The sequence below is a fragment of the Pristis pectinata genome, chromosome 2, assembly GCF_009764475.1.
Source record: "Pristis pectinata isolate sPriPec2 chromosome 2, sPriPec2.1.pri, whole genome shotgun sequence".
Taxonomy (NCBI): domain Eukaryota; kingdom Metazoa; phylum Chordata; class Chondrichthyes; order Rhinopristiformes; family Pristidae; genus Pristis; species Pristis pectinata.
In genome coordinates, this window is record NC_067406.1 from 129,301,862 (window position 1) to 129,326,538 (window position 24,677).

At 39.1% G+C, this 24,677-nt stretch overlaps 1 protein-coding gene across 1 annotated transcript in view; it reads right to left on the reverse strand.

The window, feature by feature from the left end:
* Nucleotides 1-3,414: 3,414 nt before the first annotated feature.
* Nucleotides 3,415-24,677, reverse strand: part of LOC127584276 (serine/threonine-protein kinase 32B-like) — a 113,326-nt gene continuing 92,063 nt past the window's right edge. The window contains exons 6-10 of the mRNA XM_052040942.1: nt 17,864-17,980; nt 13,885-14,010; nt 9,249-9,380; nt 8,625-8,689; nt 3,415-3,550 (exon numbers count right to left, since the gene is read on the reverse strand). Of these exons, the coding sequence (XP_051896902.1) occupies nt 3,415-3,550; nt 8,625-8,689; nt 9,249-9,380; nt 13,885-14,010; nt 17,864-17,980 (576 nt within the window). The remainder of the gene's footprint in view (nt 3,551-8,624; nt 8,690-9,248; nt 9,381-13,884; nt 14,011-17,863; nt 17,981-24,677) is intronic.

Genomic DNA, 24,677 nt, shown 5'->3' on the forward strand with positions numbered 1-24,677 from the left:
TACTTTCTGCTTCTTGATTTTTTTTTACATTTTCAAGTTAATATCCAACTATCTCTCCTAGTACCAGAGTTAAACCAGCTGGTTCATTGTTCCTAAGGGTTGTGTCCAATGTTTCAGCAGCACTTTTAAAATTTCTTTTGCACAAATGTAATAATGGCTCTGTTATCTCTTTCCCAACTGTTTTAATATGAAAGAATACATTTCATCTGGAGCAGGGGGCTTAAGTTTTCCAGGTTTGATTAATTTATTCACCATCTTTTTACCTCAAATACTCCTTTTTTTGTTTGATGTCTTCCAACACCATAGACACCTTTTTTGGCTCCCTGACACAATGATTGAGGCAAAGTAAGTTTTGCATTTTCATAATAACTCAGCATGTTTTATTACACAATTGCATTTTGGAAGTGTTTTTCAAATATGAGATGACTGCAAGGATAAATTGCGATCTTTGTCGATTATACTCTTTATAAACACTGCAAATTAGGATGACTTTGACGTGAATTTTTATCAGACATTGTCCATTGAATGTAGAGACATTGTCCATTGAATTGGCCATTGTGAAGGATTGTGATAGTTGGTACACCAAGAAAAACAAAAATAAGAAAGAAAACAGGAACTTACCCCAAAAAAGGATGGCTCATCCTGGTAGAATCTTGATTGCTTAATTCACTAGCAGTAACCCTGATAGTATTGGGCCTTTAAAGGAACACAGGAAAAAAAACTTCATTCTCCAGTCAAGACCCAGTCCTACAGCTGAAGCTCCCACCATTGTCATATCACCCATTTGCAGTAGAAAATCACAAAAGAGACACCAATCATGCACTGAATGGCAGTTGATTGTTGCAGAAGTGTGTTATATGCATAAGGCACCTTAACTGGAATTTTCAAAAACCTGCTGTGTTCACACTGAGGACCTGCTCATTGAGGGAATGGATTGCAGAGTGAGCTCAGTTGCACAGCACATGCAGATTTTGCACTACATGATAGAATTTCTCACCCTACAACCAGAAAAATAAGGATTGGAAATGCCAATGTAATATTCAGCTGACAAACCCACTTCCTCCAAATGGATTGGCTTCCCGCCCCACATCACACCGCTTTTAAAAATGTCTTGGTTTGTTGTGGATTCATTTCCTGATCTAGATTTTTTTGCACTTTAATCTCATGTGACCTCCACCCACACATTTTTGCAATTTACGGTTTATCTCAATGCACCCCAGTGACTGTTGCTGTACTTTCGTTCTTTCTATGTGCATAGTTGGCTAATATTTTTTCTGGCTGGGTGCTGCTATGAACTGCTATGTAAAAAAGAGAATACTATAAAATCACTTGTTTCATGAGGTATGAGGCTCCTCAGGTACTTGGCCACAGACCTTGTTATAAGGGATCCTATATTGCATTGTAACTCACCGGTTAAGAGCAGGACAGTATCAGGGTGTGACTACAAATCCAAAGTCAAGGGCTGCTCATGCACCAGTTGTAAACTGCGACCAGCATCATGACAAGTCTCGTTCAGCCTAGTGAAAAAAGTCCACGTGGGCACAGGAGGATGGTGCTGGATGGCGGCAGAGGAAGAGGGAGGGGAGTCAGTGGTCTGGGAGTAGGTGCAGATTTAGGATTTGGATCAGAGGATCAGCCAAGAAGGTAAAATAAATTCAACTTGGCATTGACGTTAATACATTGTGTGAAAAATGTTTTTTTCTGAGCTTGACTTTATCCTGAACTATAATTTAGGATTATTAAGGAAGAATCCAATTTTGGATTTAGAGTAAATATTAGTTTACTCATATATTAAATAATTTGGTTGTGCCTTATTTATTGTATTTTCTTATTGTATTCCAATAAGTAACAAAATACTTTTTCATGATTTACTAAGTCTTCAATTCCATTGTAATGTTGACTGCTCATCCTCTGTGTAATAATGCTGCATTGCGGACTGTGGTGTGGGCTCAATGCAGACCTGTTTCTCTCAATAAATAATAAGCAATATCTACTACTTGGGTGAAGAGTTACAAACTAAAAAAGATATATTTAAATAGAAGCAGGTATCAAAAATTATAGACAATATTCAATCACGATGTAATGCTATTGTCACTTTTGAAGTAACAACAGAACTTTCCTAACAGTTCCTTCTAAATCTTCTAACATAATCAATATTTATGATAAATAAATGGTGACAATTTAGATTCCCATTCTATTCAGTTCATGCAAAGTGCTAGCATTAAAAATATGAAAGTTCTTTGCACTAGTCAAAATTACCTCTTTTATAAGTCTTTCAAATTGCATCTATAATGCATTGATTTTTGACAGCATCATGTACTAGGTAGCATCTCTTTCTGAATGAATAGCAACAGTCAAGACAAACTTCAGGAGATACAGTGGGCATAGCAAACTTATCAGTTTCTATTTGTCAGTTCTAAGCATCAAAGTAATAGCAAAGGGAGCAGAAAGAACCATTGAGCAATAAATTACCCTGGTATTAACTTGAGTTATTCATTTATAAGTGCTATTCTTCTTATTGATGATACCTTTTGACAACAACAGGTTTGATAAATGACAGAGAATAGCCAAATCCAATGTGAATTATTGTCAATAAACCTAAAATTATCATTGTATTTACAGTTCTCTCAATTTGTACAAAAGCAAACTATTTAAAATGTCAGTGGAGAGTTGTCAATTAACTTAAAAGCAGAAATACTAAATAGTAAACTGGACACTAATACTGACAATGAAATTTACATAAAGACAGAAGGTACTGTAGTAGTCATTACCAGAAGTTGGTGCTCTAGTAATGCAGGTTCTTTCATGAATCACAGAATATTGTACTTTGTCAAGATTAGCTTCATCTTCAACATTTTATTAACACAGCATAGTATTATCACACAAAAATAAAATTCCCACTGAAACATTGAATTACTTCATAACTATATATATATATATTTTTTAAATCCAAATGACTAAGAATTAAGATAGTTAAAGTATCAGGAAGGTCACATACTGGAACATAATCTTTCCGTTGACATGGTTCAGTGTTGTGCACATGGTAAAATCAATACAAAGGCATAAAATGTTGCTATTCTCAAAAGGCTTAAATGGGATGTCTGCACTTAAAACATTTTTAGTGGCCTTAGAGGAATCGATGTGAGAAATTGACTTCAAGATAGTTTAAAGATATATTGATGTTATCATCCTCCCGTGTAAGACTGTTGTCCTGCCAATACATTCACCCTTTCCAGTCTATCGCAAGAGTGTAGAAAATGAACAACTCCAATTATGTTTTGAGGAATGTTTAATCCAAGTTGCTCTTCCATGCAGAGAAAGATATTTAAACCACGAGGCATGCATAGAAATAATGCACACTATAATACACATAGTCTTTAGGGTTCTTGGCAAGCTCAGACTAACTCTGGTGGACTAGCTAGGAATAGTTGTGCAGACAGAGCCAGGCACATTGTTGTTGTGACCATCCTGTGTCTTTTCATGTGTCTGATTGCAAGTTCCATTTTCTTTGCTGGATGGTTGCCCAACTTCTGCCTGTGATTTTCGTAATCTGAAAAGCAAATACCATAAAATGATGTTTGAGTACAGTCATGAAGAAAGCATTCTTCATCTACCAGGCAAATAAGGATGTGTGAAAGAATTTCAGTGATAAGTCTCAAAACACAAATCTATTTTCTACCCATGGAACAGTAACTTCCTGAAATTTAAAGCTTATTTACACACTGTAATGATGACTGTAAAACTGTAATTTTATTTCATGCCATTTTCAAGTTTACCACTTTTTTCTAAATTTTCTCTTGTCCTTCTTGGCAGTAGAGTCCACGGGTTTGGGAGTTGCTGTCAGTGTAGCCTAGCTAGATGACTAACAATGGTTTACTTTGTAGATGGTGTACTCTGCAGTCACTCAGTGCTGATGATGCAGGAAGTGAATGCTTAGGGTGGCGGATGAGGTGTCAGTCAAGCAAGCTGTTCTATTCTAGATGGTGCTGAGTTTCTTAAGTGTTGTCCGAGATCTACTTATCCAGGCAGGTGGTGAGTATTCCAAGTCACCAATGACTTGTGCCTTATTGATAACAGGAAGACACTGGAATGTCAGGAGGTGAGTCACTCACCACAGGGCATTCAGTCTATAATCTACGATTACAATATTTATGTGAGTTGTCCACTTGAGTTTCTGATTAATGGTGACCCCTCTGAGCATGTTGATGGCATGGTCTCAGTGATTGTAATGCTACTAAATGTCAAGTAGTCAGACTCTCTCTTATTGGAAATGGTAACTGTCTGGCACTTTGGTGGTACATATGTTAGTGCCACCTATCAGGTCATGCATAAATGTTGTCTAGGTCTTGCTGCATGTGATTATAGATTGCTTCTTTTTCTAATGAGATGTGAATAGAAATGAACATCGTGCAATCATCAGTGAACATTCCCACTTATAATGGAAGAAAGGTCATTGATGATGTTGAGCCTGGGATGCTGCTGAGGAACTCCTGCAGTGATGTCCTGGGCTGGGATGATTGGCTTCCAAATACTACAACCATTTTCCTTTACATGAGGTATGGTTATAATCATTGGATTATTCTCTCAATATATCCAATAACCTTATTTTGTTTTTACCAGGGCTGCTTGATCCCACACTGGAATTGGAATTAATTTATTATTGTCACATGTACCAAGGTACAGTGAAAAACTTGTCTTGCATACCGTTCATACAGATCAATTCATTAAACTGTGCATCGAGGTTGTACAAGGTAAAACAATAACAGAATGCACAGAATGCAGAATAAAGTGCAACAGCCACAGAGAAAGTGCAGTGCAGGTGGGCAATAAGGTGCAAGGTCATAACGAGGTAGATTGTGAGGTCAAGAGTCCACCTTTTCGTACAAGGGAACCATTCGATAGTCTTAGTGGGAAAGATCTGTCCTTGAGCCTGGTGGTACATGCTTTCAGGCTTCTGCCTGATGGGAGAGGGGAGAAGAGAGAATGACCGATGGGAGAGGGGAGAAGAGAGAACGTCCAGGGTGGGTGGGGTCTTTGATTATGTTGGCTGCTTTACCAAGGCAGCGAGAAGTATAGACAGTCCATGGAGGGGAGGCTGGTTTCCGTGATGTGCTGAGCTGTGTCCACAACTTTCTGCAGTTCCTTGCGGTTTTGGCCAGAGTAGTTGCCATACCAAGCTGTGATCTATCCATATAGGCTGCTTTCTATGGTGCATTAATGAAAATTGGTGAGGGTCGATGCAGACATGCCAAATTTCTTTAGCTTCCTGAGGAAGTAGAGGCGCTGGTGAGCTTTCTTGGCCATGGAGTCTACATGGTTAGACCAGGACAGGCTATTGGTGATGTTCACTCCTAGGAACTTGAAGCTTTCAACCCTCTCAACCTCAGCACCATTAATGTAGACAGGAGCATGTGCACTGCCCCACCTTCCTGAAGTCAATGACCAGCTCTTTTGTTTTGCTGACATTGAGGGAAAGGTTGTTGTCATGACACCATGTCACTAAGCTCTCTATCTCCTTCCTGTACTCCGACTCATTATTATTTGAAATTCGGCCTACCACAGTGGTATCATCTACAAACTTGTAGATGGAGTTAGAGCAGAATCTGGCCATGCAGTCGTCAGAGTATGGGGAGTAGAGCAGGGGTCTGAGGACACAGCCTTGTGGGGCACCAGTGCTGAGAATAATCGTGGCAGAGATGTTGCTGCCTATTCTTACTGATTGCGGTCTGTTGGTCAGGAAGCCAAAGATCCAGTTGCAGATGGAGATGTTGAGTCCCAGGTCTCGGAGTTTAGTGATGGTTTTGCTTGGAATTATAGTATTGAAGGCAGAGCCGTAGTCAATAAGCAGTAGCCTAACGTAGGTGTCTTTATTGTCCAGATGCTTCAGAGATGAGTGTAGGGCCAGGGAGATGGTGTCTGCCATAGACCTGTTTTGGTGGTAGGCAAATTGCAGTGGATCAAGGCTGGAGTTAATACGTCCCATGACCAGCCTCTTGAAGCACTTCATGATGGTGGATGTCATAGCCACTGGGCAGTAGTCATTAGGGCACTTTACCTTGTTTTTCTTAGGTACCGGGATGGTAGTGGTCTTCTTAAAGTGGGTGGGAACCTCAGATTGAAGCAGGGAGAGATTAAAAATGTCAGCAAATACCCCCACCAGCTGATCTGCACAGGATCTAAGGACACGGCCAGGGACACCATCCTGGCCAGATGCTTTCTGTGGGTTCACTCTCCAGAAGACTGATCTTGCATCCGCAATGGTGACTGTGGGTTCAGGTGCATTGGAGGCCTTCGGGGTGGGTGGTAACATTCCAATCCCCTTCTGTTCAGCGCTGTCAAATGCTGCCCTGATGTCAAGTGAAGATATTCTCACCTCACCTCTGGGATTTAGCTCTTTTCCCATGTTTGGGCCAAGAGTGTGATGAGGTCTGCAGTCGAGTAGTCCTGGCAAAACCCAAAGTGGGCATCAATTAACAGATAATCAGTGAGTAAATGCCACTGGATAGCAAGGTTGATGACTGCTTCCATCACTTTGCTGATGATTGAGAGAAGGCTGATTGAGCAGTAATTATCCGGATTGGATTTGTCCTGCTTTTTGTGAATAGGATGTACTTCGGTGATTTTCTGCATTGTCGAGTGTTGCCTTGGGTCCTGAAGCTGGGACATAGCGTTTGATGTATTTAGCAGCCTCTCAGCAATTTCTTGATAATATGTGCTGTGAATCAAATTGGCTGAGGACTGGCTTCTATGATGGTGGAGATCTCAAGAAGAAGCCGAGGTGGATTCTCTACTTGGTACTTGGACTGATGCTTCAGCCTTTTCTATGCTGGTACTAATACTAATACCAATAGTATTATTATGGGAATTGATGTAAAATTATATTCCTATTTAGCTACTGTCTCCCATCATAAAAACTGCAGTTAAATCTGAAAAAAAGTTTAAACTTCTCAGTTGGTAAGACCAATTCTACCTTGGATGTTAGAAAGAAAGATGGTGACCTTCCAATTAACTGAAGCTTTGATTTACACAAAAGGGGTAATCAGGGAATAGGCAGCAACAACAATTTGCATTTAAAACATCCCACAGTATTCCAGTTTTAATATTACAACTAAAATTTTAACTAAGTATACAAGTATCATCAAATTGCTTAACAAAGAATTGAATGTCATGAGAATAGACTTAATTAAGGCTTCAAAGGCATTATGTATAACGATACCATAAAATGCTGCTTCAGTGATATGTTTCCAATATCAGTAGGCTGTTAGAGAATGTTTTAACAGATTACTATTAGACATAGCTGGCTAAACAACTGTGGGTGTTTGAGGCACGCAGATTCTACAAGTTTCATCTTCACCCATGAGATTGCTTGTAATGGATTTGCAGAGTATTTCCAGTACTTTTTATTTGTTTTATTTCAGATTTCCAACATTTGCAATATTTTGCTTTTGAATTGCAAACATGTTTCCTAATGGGTGAGTAATTTGCTCTGCCAGATGCATGTGAAAATTATTCCTCCACATGCAGTCTCTATATTGCACATCAGAGATTTTGAATATGAAAATTAAAAGAATTGCAGATGCTGGAAATCTGAAATAAAACCAGAAACTGATGAAAATGTACTCATTAAGAACTCGAAATGATCATTACTTTTGCTGCCAATTTCTGCCCTGCTCTCATTTGGTCCATCTCTGACTCTCCCCTTTTCTTTCTGGATTTCTTTCTTTCTGACTCAGGGGATAGGTTGGTGGCCAATTCACATTACAAATGACAGAGTCCCACAACTATCTCAATTATTCTTCCATCTTGCTTCATCTGAGAAGTCCATTGCATTCTCCTAGTTCCTCCCTCTCTGTCATATCTGTTCCAGTGATGACAATTTCCTTTATCATTAACTGTGGCTTCCTCCCTACCATGGGTAGTGACTCAATCATGTCTCATCCTTTTCCTGCAACTCAGCTCCTAGCCCCTCTCCTTTCAGCCACAGCAGGATAGAATTCTGCTGGCCGTCACTTTCTATCCCACCAGTCTTTGCATTCAGCAGATCATCCTTCACAATCTCTGCTTTTTTTTCCAGCATTCCCCTTTACAAAAGCTCCCTTTATGACTCCCTGCTTCATTCTTCCATCTCCACTAATCACTGTCCTTCTCATGACATTTTCCCATACAAGCTCAGGACATTCAAAATTACTCTTTTACTTCATCCCGTCCAACCATGTAGGGACCCAAATAATCCTTTCTAGTGAAGCAGTGAATATTTTGCACTTATTCCAATTTAGTTACTGCATTCAGTGCTCATAATGTGGTCTCCTCCACACCGAAGAAACCAAATTCAGACTGAGCTTCCAGTTGCCTGTCACTTTAGTACACTGCCCCACTCTCTGTCTGACCTAAATGTCTGTGGCCTCCTGCACTCTTCCAATGAGGACCAATGTAAGCTTTTGGAACAGTACCTCAACTTCTGTCGGGGCATAGTACAGCCTTCCAGACTTAATATTGAATTCAGCTGTTTCAGATAACTCACTATTTGTTTGTATCAGAACCAGCCAATTCTGATATAAGATTCATCTGTAATATCAACTCACTTTTTCCACAGAAGATGATGGTTAAGTATTAAATGCACTTACTTCTCCCTGTTGAATATGGTGAAATCATTGTGGACTGTTTCCAGACACTGTTGAAGATGTCCATTCTTCAATACCATGCGAATGTTCAAAGAAAAAGCAAAAAAGTATACGTGTGAGAAAAATGTTAGAATGAGAGAAACATTCAATTTGGCTGCAAATGCCTCACTTAAGTTTGAAAGTTAATTACCGAATGTGTCAACTTTAATGATAAATGAAAAAGAAAACAGTATTTTGCTATTGCCACTTTGATAAAATAAACTTGTATAATTTTTAGAAAATCTACAAATGATAACTCTTTAAAACACCACATTGAGCCCAACAGTTTTCAGAGTTCCACCTGTAACTCTACAGAACCGCCAGGTGCGTTAAATACATTGTCAAGGTAGAATCCCAGGAAGAGTAATCTTGGGTTCCATAATGTCAAGTAGTGAGCTTTTTCCGACTGGTAAGGGTTTCCCCAGAAAAACAGCAGAAGGAAGAGTCATTCCATAATTTTCAGCATTTTTTATTGGGATTACAAAACCCACTGAAAATTGCAGCTGAAGATCTATTCCATTTTATGATGCACTAACGATTTGGAATGGCATGTCTCAAATTAGATCAAGCTGGATCAAGACATCTTACCAGTGGGGAAGATTCTTTACTGAGATCTTTAGATTTATTCTTAGCCAGTCTTTTCTTTTTCTTGTGAAGAGGTTTGGACTCCAGTATCATTTCTTCTAGTTCAAAGGTTGGATCACAATTCAGCCTTCCTTTCTGTTAGAAAAGGGAACAGGCAATGGAAGACTGAAAATCAGCAATGGTATCCTTTTCAAAAGTGATTAATTATGAAAGAGCAACGGTTTAATACCCCTTGTCACTGAGTTTTCAATCAAAACTGCAAGTGCAGCTGGTATTCTTGATAAAAATCTGCTGAAAAATCTTTTCAGGCTGATGGTGTTTGGGAGCTGAATTAAGATGCAACCATTGCTGTTTAGTGTGGTGGATGGGGTATTAATATGGAACATTTAGCAAAGAGGAGAGATAGTTGGTGGAGGAAAAGAGTTAGTGGTGTCCAAATAGGGAAGGTTAGTGAATTGCATTTCCAACAAATGAGAGTTATTTTTGTGCTATTGTGTTTCAATCAAGTATCCTGCCAGAAAGTGTTAGAGGGAGAAGAAGCACTGTGTAAAGTTTTGCCATTTTATTCTTTGCAACCTCTTTGCTTTCCCTTCCTCAGTCCACCAATTACCTCAGATTCCTTTCTCATAATTCCCCTTCTCCTCTTTATACTGCCCATCTCTCCTCCCCACTCTCAGTTCTGATGCAGGGTTTCGACCCGAAACGTCGACAATTCCTTTGCTCCCACAGATGCTGCTCGACCTACTGAGTTCCTCCCGCAGATTGTTTGTTGCTCTTTGCTTTAAAATTCTCTGTATTCCTGTCAGAGTGGGAAGGCTTCAATGCTAATGGTTCTGGCAGTGCTTCGCTGCTAAGTTTTTCCCAGTTAGTGTAGAATGGGTTCAAGCATAGGGAGCCTATCAGCTTTTTGGATTCTTTGGACTGGATTTGGCTACATGAGGTGGGTTTACAATTTGTTAATTTAATACTTTTGGATAAAGTAAATGAATAATATTAAGCAACACCTATAGTAACTCACTTGGGAGCAACAGGTAATTTTAATCTTTTATTCCCAAAGCAATGTACACTGGGATTTTCCCTACACAATGTCTGGATGTCTTGAAAACTAAATGTTATAGAGTGATTGCTATGATTTGTATATAGCTCCATTATTTTGGTGTCATCTGACTATAGGGCTGGTTGAAGACATGCTAGGTAGTCCAACAATCTTTGTTCTTTCCTCTCAGTCCTGATACATGGTCTCAACCTGAATCTTTTGCCTCCACAGATGCTGCTTGACCTACTAAGTTCTTCCAGCTTTCTGTTTTATATTCCAGATTCCAGCAAATGCAGTCTTTTTTTTCTAGATAGTTTGAGGTTTATTTTATCTTGGACATTCAGTATCACTATAGATTTTCCTTGCAACCATTAAGATGGAGCTAAAATAATTCAATAAAAGAAGAAAATTTTGGAGGTTCTCAGCAGGCCAGACAGCACCTGTGGAGAGAGAAACATTTAATATTTCATGTTGATGACTCTTCACTAGAGCTGGAAAAGTGAGAAAACAAGTGTGTTTTAACTTGCAAGGTGGGGGTGTAGACAGTAGAGGGAATGTCCGTGATAGGGTGGAGACTAGGGTTGTCCATGTGACACAATCACTTTTGGTGGTTGTCCAGGAGAGGTGAAATGAATGTTTGTAATTTACATGATTGTAAATAGAAGGAGATGGAAGTTGGAAGAGGGCAAGGGCAGTAGGGAGAGAGAGAAATAGGGAGATAGAGAGAGAGAGAGATAAAATATTCTGCAAGTGTGAATTGCAGAACATAGCAGTGGTTGGAAGTTGAACTACTAAGAGAATGATGGAAATAGACCTCTCCCTCACTTAATCAATGATAGCATTCCCACCCTAAACAGATGGCTTGTTCATTCTTGGTCACACCCATTCTTCCTGATCACATTCCTCCTTTCCCACACATCTTCCTAGGATCTATTTAAGAGTTACTGCCAACAACACAGTAACTCAAAACAGTCATCTTCACCAGTTAACTAGCTGGCAACGCCAACCAGGCGTTTGCAATTCTGGGTCTACATGTTTCAATATAGGGATTGAATCAATTTCTAAGCCAAGATGCTAATATTTGAAGCAGTATAGCTTATTCTGAAAAACATCAAAATATTGGAGACCATAACAGGCTTAGAGTGAGTGGAAACATGACAGACAATTCAATTTAACAAAATTAAACATGTTTCATTTTGGTAGGGGCAATAAAGCATCCTGTGAAAGGTATGAAACTGAATAGGTCAGAAGAATAAAGAAATATGGGATTACTGTTACAAAAATTAATAGACATAGCAATGCAATTTAGTAAAGCTGTAGAGAACAAGATAATTTTCAATGAAAGAGAATACAAAGGCAGGGAAGTTTTGTTAAATTTCAAGGGAACCTTTATTAGATTGTACTTGAAATATCACACAAAGGAAACTGAAGCACTGGAGATGTGCAGAAAGGAATTATAAGGATGTTACCAGAACTGAGAAGAGTAAGCTTGACAAAGATTTTGAAAATTATAGCTGGGTTCACTTGGGTGAAAGTTGAGAAATTGTTTCCACTTCTGGGGGATGCCAGACCAAAGAGACAAGAATGAAAGACAACCACTAACAGGTTAGCCATAGAATATAAGAGGAACTTCTTGACAGACAGAATTGAGAATCCTTTCAGTGACAAACCGTTAAAGTAGATAACATTAACATATGTAAACGAGGGAGGGGTCGGAAAGAATAGGTGGAGTATAACAGAACAACTGGTTTGAAGCAATTGTGTACATCAGTGTTGTCTTGTATGTAAGTGGCAATACTTTATAGCAGAAGCCTTTTCAATGAGGTATCCCAATCAGTTCCATGTTGATGACCTTTGGAAATAATGTACTAGTTCCTCATGATTTCAGGCATGCTGCAACTGGCCTGATTCTTGGTGGTGGCAGGATATCTTGCCCTCATAGAAGTATCTTACCCATGCACTAAAGCTCTGAATCTGTGATGTGCATTGAGAAAACACATTGACAACAACACTGGAAGGGTTCTGAAAGCCAAAGTGGTGGCAATGAACCCTGGAAACAGCTTCTCAAATATTAAAAGATAATAAAAATAAATTGCTACAGATGTTGAATGTCTGAATCCCCCAGCAGGTTAGTTAATATATTTAAAGAAAAAAAGAAACATTTTTATATTTTAGTATCATGAGAACATGAGCAGGAATGACAGGAATAGTTCATAAATTTAGTTGGAATATTAAGTCAATCATGATCTTATTGAGTCTATTCTGCCATTCTGGGAGTCTATCCCAACTCCAATTTATTGACTATTCCCCATAACCCTTGATTCCCCTGGAGTCCAAAAATCAATTTGTCTCAGCCTTGAATGTAGTTAATGACTGAGCGTGTGCAGTTCTCTGGAGGAGAGAATTCTAATGATACACAATCCTCTGAAAGGTGAAATTCTTCCTCATTGCAGTCTTCAGTGGTTGACCACTTATCATGAGACTGCATTCCCTAGGCCAATGGTGTGTATCTTCTCATAAGATACCTTCTGAATTATTACTGTTTCAATTGATAGTTGGGACAGAATACTGAGGACCATTTATTGGAAATATTTCTGTGTACATCCATTAGCCCATTTAGATTTGAAAGGTTAGTGCCTGGGTTTTACGAGCAAATACTAAAGCCATCTATATGTTTTAAGTGTTTTGTCACCAATATCTTCAATTGCAACTTTAGTCCACAGAATTTCTCTTCAGTGACACTTTACATAATGCACGCAGAGGCGGAACGGAACGACCAGATACCTTATACTTTTATCATTTCAGGTAATTTGTCTCATCGTCGCCTGGATTGGAGTGTATTAGCTATAAGGAGAGGTTGGATAAACTTGAACTGTTTTCTCAAGAGCACCAGAGGCTGAGGAGCACCCTGATAGAAGTACATAAAATTATGAGAGGCATAGATAGGGTCAAAGTCTTTTTCCCATGGTAGAAATGTCAGATACTAAAGGTTTAAGGTGAGAGGCTGAAAGTTTAAAGGAGCTTTGCGAGGCAAGTTTTTTTACACAGAGAGTGGTAGGTGCTTGGAAGGTGCTGTGAGGGGAGGTGGTTGAAGCAGATACAAAAGCAAGTTAAGGAGGCATTTAGACCAACACTTGAACTGACAGGGAATAGAGGGATACAGACCATGTGCAGGCAGACGGGATTAGTTTATTTTGGCATCATGGTCGATGCAGGCATGATAGGCCGAAGAGCCTATTCTTGTGCTAAACTGTTCTATGTCCTATACTGTTCTATGTCCTATGGTTCTATTAATTTGTTGATTGCTCCCTCTCTCAACTTACTGTACTGTCAATTCTGGAATTTTTAAACACACCTGGGAGAAGTTTGCTTTAGGTCATTTGTGCTAAATATGTGCAAAATTATCTGCTGCCAGTTGTACATTCAGTTCTGTTGACTTCCATTGGCTTTTTCAAATGAGTCCAATGACCAAAGGAAAATTTCTCCCCCATTGTTTCAGAGTGTGAACATTATCAGAATTAAGTGCAATAATAAAACCGAAATACAGGAATTAAATTAATCAAATCAAAACTGATATCTTTTGCCTTCACTTTTTAAACTCACATTAGGAATAAAACCAGGGGTGAGATTCTTCTCCAGAACAGCATCCCAATTCACATCAGCTAAGTATGGAGAATTCTGAATGTCCTTGAGACTTGACAGGCGATACTCAGGCTCTTTCACAAGAAGCTAATGTGACATGAAATGCAGTATTTTAACATTGTATTTTTATGCTGGTTAATTAAAGATAAAACAGTCACTGAGCTTTGAAATACATATCAAAACACAGAAGTTTCTAAGATTACTACTTTTATGTAGCAAAATATTTAATTTGCAACACTCTGGAGTAGGAAGTTGATCTAGTCCAGTGAATGAGAGTTCAGAACCCTTCATAGTTGATGCATTTAAATTCAGTTTAAAAATAAATCTGGAAATAAGAACCATGAAGCTTTGATTGCTGACCAATTTCCTCTGAAGCAGGGAAACTACCATCTGGTCTCACCAAGTGAGGTCTATATGTGATTCTGTCTCATATCCATATGGGTGCCTTAATCACTCAGTTATATCAAATGAAAAAAGCTTACCACCAACTTCTCAGAATAAATAGGATTGGAAAACAAATTCTGGCCTAGTCAGAACTTCCCACATTCCAATGAAAAATATCAGCAAATTATATTGATTTACATTAAAACATTATTCCTGTTTAATGATGGCTAGAATGTTCCAGTTCACACTGAAGGCTTTGTTGTCTGCCATTGAGCATGAAGAAATCTGCCCACAAAGTGTAGTCAGTTTTTGTGGGATAAATTTCTTCTCCCATTGTTAATTGCTCTCAAGTACAGTAAAACTCTGAAAATGTGGTATCCAATGGTTCAACATCTAGATCACTCATTAGTCCTCAGTGTGAGTCAGGGGATCGGAGTGCAGCCTGGGTATGCAGCCAGAGACCAGATTGTGGTTGGGAATACCAGGGGCCAGGAATGTGGGTAGGGCTGTAGCTAGTGTCGGGGGCCAGAGTGCGCTTATGTTGGTAATTGGTTTATCATAGTCACATGTACCAGAATGCAGTGAAAAGCTTTGTTTTGTGTGCCATCCAGACAGATCATTCCATACATAAGTACATTGAGGTAGTACAAAAAGGAAAAAAAAACAGAATGCAGGACATAGTGTTACAGGCACAGAGAAAGTGCAGTTCAGATAGATAAATAAAGTGCAAAGACCATGATGAGGTAGATTGAATGATCAAGAATTCATCTTTAGCATATAAGAGGCCAGTTTAAGAGGCTTCCAACAGCAGGATGGAAGCTGTCCTTGAGCCTGGTGGTATGTGTTCTCATGCTTTTGTTTCTTCTGCCCAATGGGAGGGGAAAGAAAGAGAATGACTGGGGTGGGAGGGATCCTTGACTATGTTGGCTGCTATCCCGAGGCAGCGTTTCACAAGCTGAGACTAACAAGCCGAAACTCATCGAGTTCCATTTCCTGCTTTCTTTAAGCTTACTGGGTTTATTTAAAAATTATTATACTACTGTGTAACATGTAAAAAAAAGCAAAATAAAAATGCATTGGACACTCAGATAGAACAACATAAAATCTGTAAAATCTGCTGGACCACCAGAAAGAGTGTTTAATTATCAGAGCTTTACTATACTTTCTACAGGGTATCTATGGCATCCAGTAGTGGTAAATTCATCAAAGTGGCTGGGCAGCCAATCAGTTAAAGAATCTGACAGAGAACAAACTAACAAGTAAAAGAGTTTAATCTGTTAATAATTTGGTAATCATCTTGCAAAAAAAGTTTGGTTCAGAAACATTAATTAAGGTAGTTGAAATATAAACACATTTTTAAAGAAGATTTTTTTGTTATTTAAGAAGAATACAATTTTGAAATTACATTTCACATGCCAACAATTAGTTTTTACATTCCAGAGAGCTTGTTAACTGGCAATTGCAGCATTTAATTAGAAATCTATGTTGTACCTTGTCAATGAGGCCTAAAACTTTTAATGAAAAAAAATGTTCGTCAAAAAGTTACAGTTCATGTCAATTCACTAGTTCTGTGTGGATTGGTTAGGCAAAGATTTCAACAAAAAACTCAGCCCATTCCAGGTATCAGTCTAATAAACCTTATCTGAACTACTTCCAATGCACTCCTTCTTTAAGTAAGGAGAACCGTACTATTATCGCAAGTTCGGGTCTAATACACTTGACCATAGAGTGCAATTTATTCAAGAGTTTGTTGGAATGATATACTCATTTGGAATTTTTTGTTACTATGTTTGAATTTAGTGTCAAGAAGCAGAAAACATGTGAAGTAAATGGTCAGAATATAATCACAACCCAAAATGTATAACCCCTCTAATCTTCCAGGAAACAAATAACAGTATACACTTACTCGGCAGAAAGAATAATTATTTAAAACTTCCACTACCAACTGGAGATTGGGTGCCAATGCAAGTCTGATTATTTTTCCACTTTAATAGTTAATCAATTCAACACAACCTTGAGAGATGGCTGGGTATCCTCTCTTTGTGGGTAACCAGGGATCAGACCAACTTGAATCCCTATAGGATCACAAGGTATCAATGTTGCACTTTTGATAAGATATCTTTATTGTTCATATGTACATCGAAACACACAGTGAAATGCATCTTTTGCGTAGAGTGTTTTGGGGGCAGCCCACAAGTGTCGCCATGATTCTGGAGCCAACATGGCATGCCCATTTGCTTGTATTTCTAGAAGTTCTGAAGTAAAATCTTTTGATTGATATTAAATTTCTTGGCATTTGAAGTGGGCATGGTAGAAGGGTGTAGTGGTGGGGGTGAGGCGGTGGATTGGGAACTATCAGAAAAGTAGTCCTGGGTCCAGATTTCAGGCCAGCTTCAAAGGAAAGTCTGCTGGCCTCAAGGGGCTTGGTGAAAATGTATTGGAGGTAAGGGAATGAATCTAAAGTACAGGGTGGTTTGACCTTTCTCTGTGTGCCATGGAGTTACATTCTTGTTTCCAATGGCTCACAGGGAAAACATGTTGTCTTAGGTTGTTGGGATGGGTGGGGGGTTTGGGGGGCTTTGATTCATTCTCATTGGCTCCTCACTTATAGTCACCAGTCAATGGCCATTGCTAGCTTCCACGGTTGAATAAAAATCCATTTAAGGTCTCATTATGGGGCAGGCACGGTAGTGTAGTGGTTAGCGTAATGCTATTACAGTGCCGGTGACCCGGGTTCAATTCTGGCCACTGTCTGTAAGGAGTTTGTATGTTCTCCATGTGCCTGCATGGGTTTCCTCCAGGTGCTCCGGTTTCCTCCCACATTCCAAACGTGTACGGGTTAGGAAGTTGTGGGCATGCTATTTTGGCACCAGAAGCATGGCGACACTTGTGGGCTGCCCCAAGAACACTCAATGCAAAAGATGCATTTCACTGTGTGTTTCGATGTACATGTGACTGATAAAGAGATCTTACCTTATCTTATTGTTATGGGACCATATTTTTTGAGGTTCCTGGCTATTTCTGCTGGGATCCTCATCCATGAGCATTTAAAATGATGGCCACTAGGATTGGGGTGGTAAGATTGGATGCTTCATTCTAAAGGAACTATGTACTATTCCTATGAGTCACAGGAAGGGAAAGCTGTTTAACAGAGTGAGTGGTTTAAAATCTGAATGCACTACTAAGTGGGTTATTAGAGGAAGATTTGATCTCTGTATTCAAATGGCAAACGGGTAATAATTGAAAGGAAAATATTTGCATGTGTATGAGGGCAAGGCACAGGGCCAGCTGTATTGCATTTGGATCAAGCTGAAATGGACTCTATGGACCAAAAGGCTTCCTTCTGTGCTGTAATCTTTTTGTGCCTGTGGAATTCTGTGTAGATTGGGTTAAAATTCCCCTCCCTGCATTTCGTAAAAGAATGTTTTCACAGGGCACCGAGATTGCTTTTCATCCACTTGAAGCAGCAAAGTGTGTCGTGATTGATTTTTCTGACTCAGAGTATCTGTGTCAGGAGCAAGACTGCATTCCATGACCTTTTCTTTCCATTCTTTACCTTTTTCACTAATGCCACCAATCCTTTGGACCATGAGGAGGAGCAGTGGATTTTTTCCGTGGTGATCATGAGAAATATTTCTTCCACTGGAGTGTTGGAGTGAATCTCATAAGGTCTCTGTAAGGCAAAATATAACAGAAATACATATTGTTTATCTTGTACTCTCTTCAGTAAATGTCAGGAGCCTTTACTGATAAAAGCCTTTCTCCTCTAAACAACAATAATATCAAAATATGATTAGTTATAAGCAAAGTTATGCCATGATTCGCAAAAGTACAAAGATTATGCTTCAATTATATAGGCCACTGGTGAGACCAAATCTATGGTGCCGCATATAATGGTCTTGAAGAATGTAAGTACATTGAAAGCATTTCAGAGAAGGTTCATTAGACTGATATTAGGAATGGGCAGGTTGTTTTATGAAAAACATTTGGACAGACTAGGCTTATCAGTTGGAATTTTGAAGACTGAAAGGGGACTTGATTGAAGCATATAAGACCCTGAGGGGTCTTGACCGGTAGATGTGGAGTGGATATTTCCTCATGCAGGAGGATCTAGGATTAGAAGTTACTGTTTAAAAATAAAGGTTAACTGGTTTTAGGGATAAGATGATTTTTTTCCTCCAAGTCTTTGGATTTCTCATCCTCAAAGGGCAGTAGAAGCAGAGTCTTAATATTTTTAAGGTAGAGGTAGATATTTGATAAGCAAGGGGGTGAAAGATTACTACTGGTAGACTGGAAATGAAGCTGAGGTTACAATTAGATCAGCCATAACCTTGTGGAGGGGTAGAACATATTGAGGAGCCAAATGGCTTAATCCTGCTAATTAGTATGTTCATATATTCATATGATCATATGAATCACAACTTAAGACATGCAAAATTGCTGGTTATAACTAAACCAAAGATATTATTAAATATTTTAATTTACCAGCTGGTGTAGTGGGATTTGAACTCATGTCTCTGGAACTGTGGTCCAGGGCTTTGAATGCTCACTTGTGAGTTTACCCCTCTGCTACTGTTCCCACTATTGAATATTTTGTCTGATAAGGCATTACATCTAGTAGATTGAAACTCTTTAAGAACACTGATGGATCAAGTGTGTGTTTCCAGCGATTTCTATTTTTATATCAGATTTCCACCTTTACAGTTTTTAAACAATCCTTTCTTTATATTAAGTGGCCTAAAGTATGAGTGAATGTTAATGGGAGATAAATTCTGGGATACCGGTAAAGAACTCTTGGAGGAAGATTTAATCTGCTTATTCTTTTGAGTGAAGTAGTAAGTGTGTGTTTATGCATTGTGTAAAATCTGTATTATTTGCTTATTGTAATCAACTTGTGCTACCCAGACTGCTTAACACAAAAACTGATGCCTTGAACACTGAGCTGTCCTGGGAGAGTGGTTTTGGGACAAAGCAACAGGAGTCAAGCCAACTAACCAGAGGCAAACCAGGTCTATACAGGTATAGAAGTAAATCCCAATCCCACCAGGGCTAAAATGAACCTAACCCAGGTTCAAGGACAACTGCCTGAGGAGTATTGATTCAGGTTTGGTGGTGGAGGCAGAGACTCTCACCATATTTAAGAAGTATCTAGACAGGCACTTGAATTACCAATAGACCAAGTGCTGCAAGTCAGGCCACATACCTTTTTGTCCCTCTTCACTCTGTCAAATTTTGGAGATTAAGCACGTGCTTGTCCTCATCTATGGAGCTTCAGGGACCTCTCTGATACACTGTGGCATTGTAGCTGTGTTGCAACCTGAAAGGAGCCCCTGGTCTGAAAGTTGAAAACATGGATAACCTTTGCAGGAGTAGGCACCAATGTTCCTGCCTTGGTTTGAGGCTAAAGTAGGTGATATAGATTGGTTATCCCAACTGTATTGAATATTGATTTACAACCTCACCCTATCACTGCAATTTTTGGATTACCAAGGATAGAGTCTGGCCATTTATCTGCTTCCACTTACCGTATGATTGCGTTTGTTACATTAATGGCCATATGATCCATTTTGTTTAAATGGAAGGATCCAATACCCCCTACTACTTCTCAATGGTTTTCTCAAACTATATCATGTTTAAACTTGGAAAAAATTAGGAGTGGTACTGTCGATCCTTCGCTTAAATTTGAAGATATTTGAAGTCCATTTATTCAATATTTTCATATGATATAGATCCCTTTTCAATAACTTTCCAATTTAGAGGAACAGATTTGACGACATAATATTGCTCTGTTTTTATTGAGAAATTTCAGTCCAGTCTTTTTCTTTTTTTTTGTCTTTTCTTTTGAAATTTTTCTTTTTAGTTTGTTTTGATATATTGTTTATAATTTTTTTTTATTGATTTGGGGATTTTTTTTCTTTTCTTTTATATACACAATAAATCTTTTTCTTTCCTTTCTTTTATATTATATTCATTTACTAAGAGATCGTGAGATCTACAGATTTTTTTTATATTTCATTATTCTTTATGATTGTCTATGCCATGAATGTTCTCTTGATCTCTCTGTATTACATGTACAAACATCGATGTTATATATTAATCTGTATTAATTTGGAAACTAATAAAGAGATTGAAAAAGAGAGAAAGATTGGTAACAGCCTCTGTAGCAAAGGTGACTCAGACATTGCTCTTCAGTACATTTGTTGCAAAATGGGAACCCCCTGAAGAGCGTGTATAGCTATGAACTTCAACTGACTGCCTTCCTTCTCCATCTTCTGCTCTTGGGCATCTTTCCTGATGCTTGCAATTATATTCCATTCCTAAAGACACCTGACTAGACCAACCATGTAAATGATGGCACATTAGTGAGATAGTGCAAAAGCAGCAAAACCTCTCCATGTGCAGACAAAGTAAACTTACAAGCCAAGAATGTTCAGCAGTGGGTAGTATTTGTAAACCATGAATTAACCTAACAAACTAATGTATTAATTAATGATTTCTAGTAAGCAAGGATGGTGCATGTACTAGGGCATGAACTTAAGTACCAGGATAAGAAGAAGTGGAAATTGGGTCCAGCACAAACTCTAGGAACGTCTACAGCAGAAATTATTTTGACTTTAAATGGGACTGATAAGTGATCCCGACTCATAAGAATACCAGGGCATAAGAAATAGCAGCAGAAGTTGGCCCTTGTGCCTGCTTTGCCATTCAGTAAGATTATGGCTGACCTTTTACCTGAGTGCCACTTTTTCCTGCACTAACCCCATGTTACTTGATTCTCCTAATGTCTAAAAATCTATCAATTTCTGCAATGAATATTCCCAGCAACACTCCTATTGGGTAGAGAATTCCAAAGATTCTCTGCTTTTGAGGTGAAGAAATTTCTTCTCACTGATGCGCTCGACAGCCTACCCTTTATGTTGAGACTGTGACAGCTAGTTCTAGATACACCAGCTAAATGGAAACATCATTTCTGCATTTACCCTGTCAACCTCTGTAACAATTTTGGATATTTCAGTAAGATCATCTTTTCATTCTGTTAAGAAGGAACCAACCCAGTCTGCTTAATTTCTCCTCATATGTCAAATCCCCTTCCCAGCAATCAGTCTGGTACACCTTTCCTGAACTCCTTCAGTTGCAAGTACAGTATATCCTTCCTGAGGTAAGGACACCTGCCTTATACACAGTACTCTAGATATGGTCTCCCTAAATGGTTGGTGCACCTCCATGTTAAATTAACTTTGTAGAAGGACACACTAGTCCCTCTCAACACTAACACCCTTCAAACTCTCACCATTTAAAGGATACTATTTTTTTCTAGTAATATAAAAGTCACTACTAAAGGTACCGAATTTTAGTTGCAGCTGTATGCTAGTTTCCTGACCAGCATTTTGAGCCCTTCATTGCAATTGGCACCTGGGAAACTAGTGGTATGTGGCCTAATCATTATGTCCAGATGCGTAGAGTCACTGCAAGTGACTCTCACTGCAACTGAAAATATTCCCATCATTGTAATAATAGTGCCAAAAGAAAATATATTATTGCTATGCATAACCAATTGGAAATGGCTTAGCAATAAAAAAAGAGTAGTTTTGAAACTTAAAAGAGAATTGTTTACTTAGTTAAAATCTTATCAACTTTCTTCCATTCTCTGTAAGAATTCTGATAACGAACAACAAATCTGACTTGATCTAAATCTTATTTTCTTTATGGCTGACAGCCTCCTTGGTAAACTGAAGATTTATATAAATGGTAAAAGAATTACCAAAAGCTTATCTGAGGAATAATGGCAAGCAATGATGGTTTTAATCACGGAACAGTTCCTGAACAGTGAGTTATTTTAACCTTGCAGTTGGCACTACTTGTGACAGGAGACAGCTTTGAAACAATATCAAGAGTTAACTTTTCTTGTGTAGCGACTCACCGTCCAAGCAAGCAAACCAGCTCGGTGGTCAGGTCACGCGTCGTCGGAGCGGCGAGGCCCAAGATGGTGTTGGGCCTTCGTCTTCCCCGAGCGACAGGGAGAACTCATGCGCGGGAAAGGTTTGACGACGTAGTGTATACGTCATTTCCGTTTTCGGTGGGCGGGAACAGTCTCTCTTAAAAGGCCCGTGCAAGGTGGGAAAATAAACCAGTTCTTGTTCTGAAACCCATTGACTAGCGTCTTGTTTTCACATCGCAGTAGCAGCCGCTACACTTGACTAAATGAAGAACCTTTATTGGTTTTGTTTCCTTTGTTGAAATAAATGAGGGATTTTGACATGGACCAACCACAGGGGATGCTTGTATCTCCAATTTTCTGATCTATACACGTGACAGATCAATCACAGCAGCATTGACGGAGCTTCACAAACTTAACATGGTCAGAGTTATTTTTCAGAATCAGAATCAGGTTTATTATCACTGACTTACATGTCGTAAAGTTTGTTGCTTTGTGGCAGAAGCAGTACATTTTATTTTCTGCTTCTTACTACGGAGAAACTGCTTACACCACTGGTTTGGAGTCAATGTAAGGAACTGGACTCCCTGCAAACCTTTAAAATTTAGTGTGGAATTTTCTTTAAACAGAAGCATTTCTAGAGTCTGTAGGCTGCTTTGTGTTACTGTGTGCATTAGCAAATAAACAGAGGCAGAGCTATAAACAGGGATTGTTTTAGTGAAGGTTATTCTTAACTAAATTACAGTGTTGGGGCTTATAGAAATATATATACTATACTGCTACCCCTTTGAAATGGAAATAAACCCATGCAATGAATTTAACTATTTAAATACATGAGGCTAAGTAATTATCTCAATACAAAGTTATACATCCAACCACTTATGAATTCAGACTTTTGTTCTCTGCTCACTCCTTGTTGTAGGCTGCACTTGTCACTTCTAAAGTATCCAAATCAGGTACCAGTAATCAGTGTGCATCATTTTCCCAGGTAGACCTCACATACATCAGGCCTCGTATCCTGTTGCACAGTTGTCACATCAACATAATTGACTTCATGACTTTGAACACATTGTACTACATATGATGGAGCACTATTTTCTTGGTTCACATGTATACACTAAACTGTACAACCAAAACATAGTCTAATAACTCCTTGTAATAATGACTGTAGTTACAATTATACATTCTATTGAATACATCCCATCTGATACTTCTGGTACCATGAACTCTATTGCAACAGTCTCCCCTCTGGCTGCTTTTCACTCTCCATATTTCTACCTCTGCTCTCACAACACCTTGCATTCTAATTCCACTCTGACTGTGGACAAAAGACCGTTCCACCTGCTTGCTATCATGTTTGAAGTCACAAAGTCATCTTCTCTGACCTTCTCCTTCAAGAATGTCTTCAAATCTGGTGCAGCTGTTTACCATCTGTTGTGAATCTGGCTCCACACCATGATACAGTCCTCTCCCATGCATCTAACTGAGTCTATGTCAACACAGGAGGCTTGACAGGTAAGGCAGATGAACTCGGGGTGTGGATTGGCTCTGGGAACTGGGATATCGTCGCCATGGCAGAAACATATCTGAGTGAAGGTCAGGACTGGCAGATGGATACAGATGCCACAGGCATGACAGAGGTGAGAGGTAAGAGAGGTGGGGGAGTTGCCTTCTTGATGAAAGGGGACGTAAGTACGGTCATTTGAGAGGATATTCTTGGGTGATCATCCAGTGAGGCCATATAGGTAGAACTTAGAAACAAGAAGGGGATGGTCACTCTGATGGGATTGTATTATAGGCCCTCCGATAGTCAGCGGGAACTGGAGGAGCAGATCTCTAGAAAGATTGCAGCTAGTTGTAAACATAATAGGGTAGTATTAGTGGGAGATTTTAACTTCCCTAATATTGACTGGGCCAAACATAGTGTAAGAGGCTTTGATGGATTGGAATTTGTGAAATGTGCCCAAGAAAGTTTCCTTTATCAATATATAGAGGGAAATAGTAGAGAGGGTGCAACACTGGACCTCCTCCTGGGGAACAATGTAGGACAAGTGACGAAGTGTCTGCCAGTGACCATAATTCTATTAGTTTTAAAATAGTTATGGAGAAGGATACGACCAGTTCACAAGTTATGGTCCTGAACTGGGGCAGAGCAAATTTTGAAGCCATTAGGCGGGATCTTGCAGCGGTCGACTGGGCGAGATTGTTTGCAGGAAAAGGAGTGTCTGCCAAGTGGGAGGCCTTTAGCAGTGTGATGTCAAGAGTTCAGGGCCTGCATGTTCCTGTTAGGGTGAAGGTCAAGACTGGCAGGTTTCGAGAACCCTGTTTGATGAGAGATACTGAGGCTCTGGTTAAGAAAAAGAGGGAGGCATACACTGTGGATAAGCAATTGAGAACTAGTGAATCTCTTGATGGCTACAAGAAGTGTAGGAGT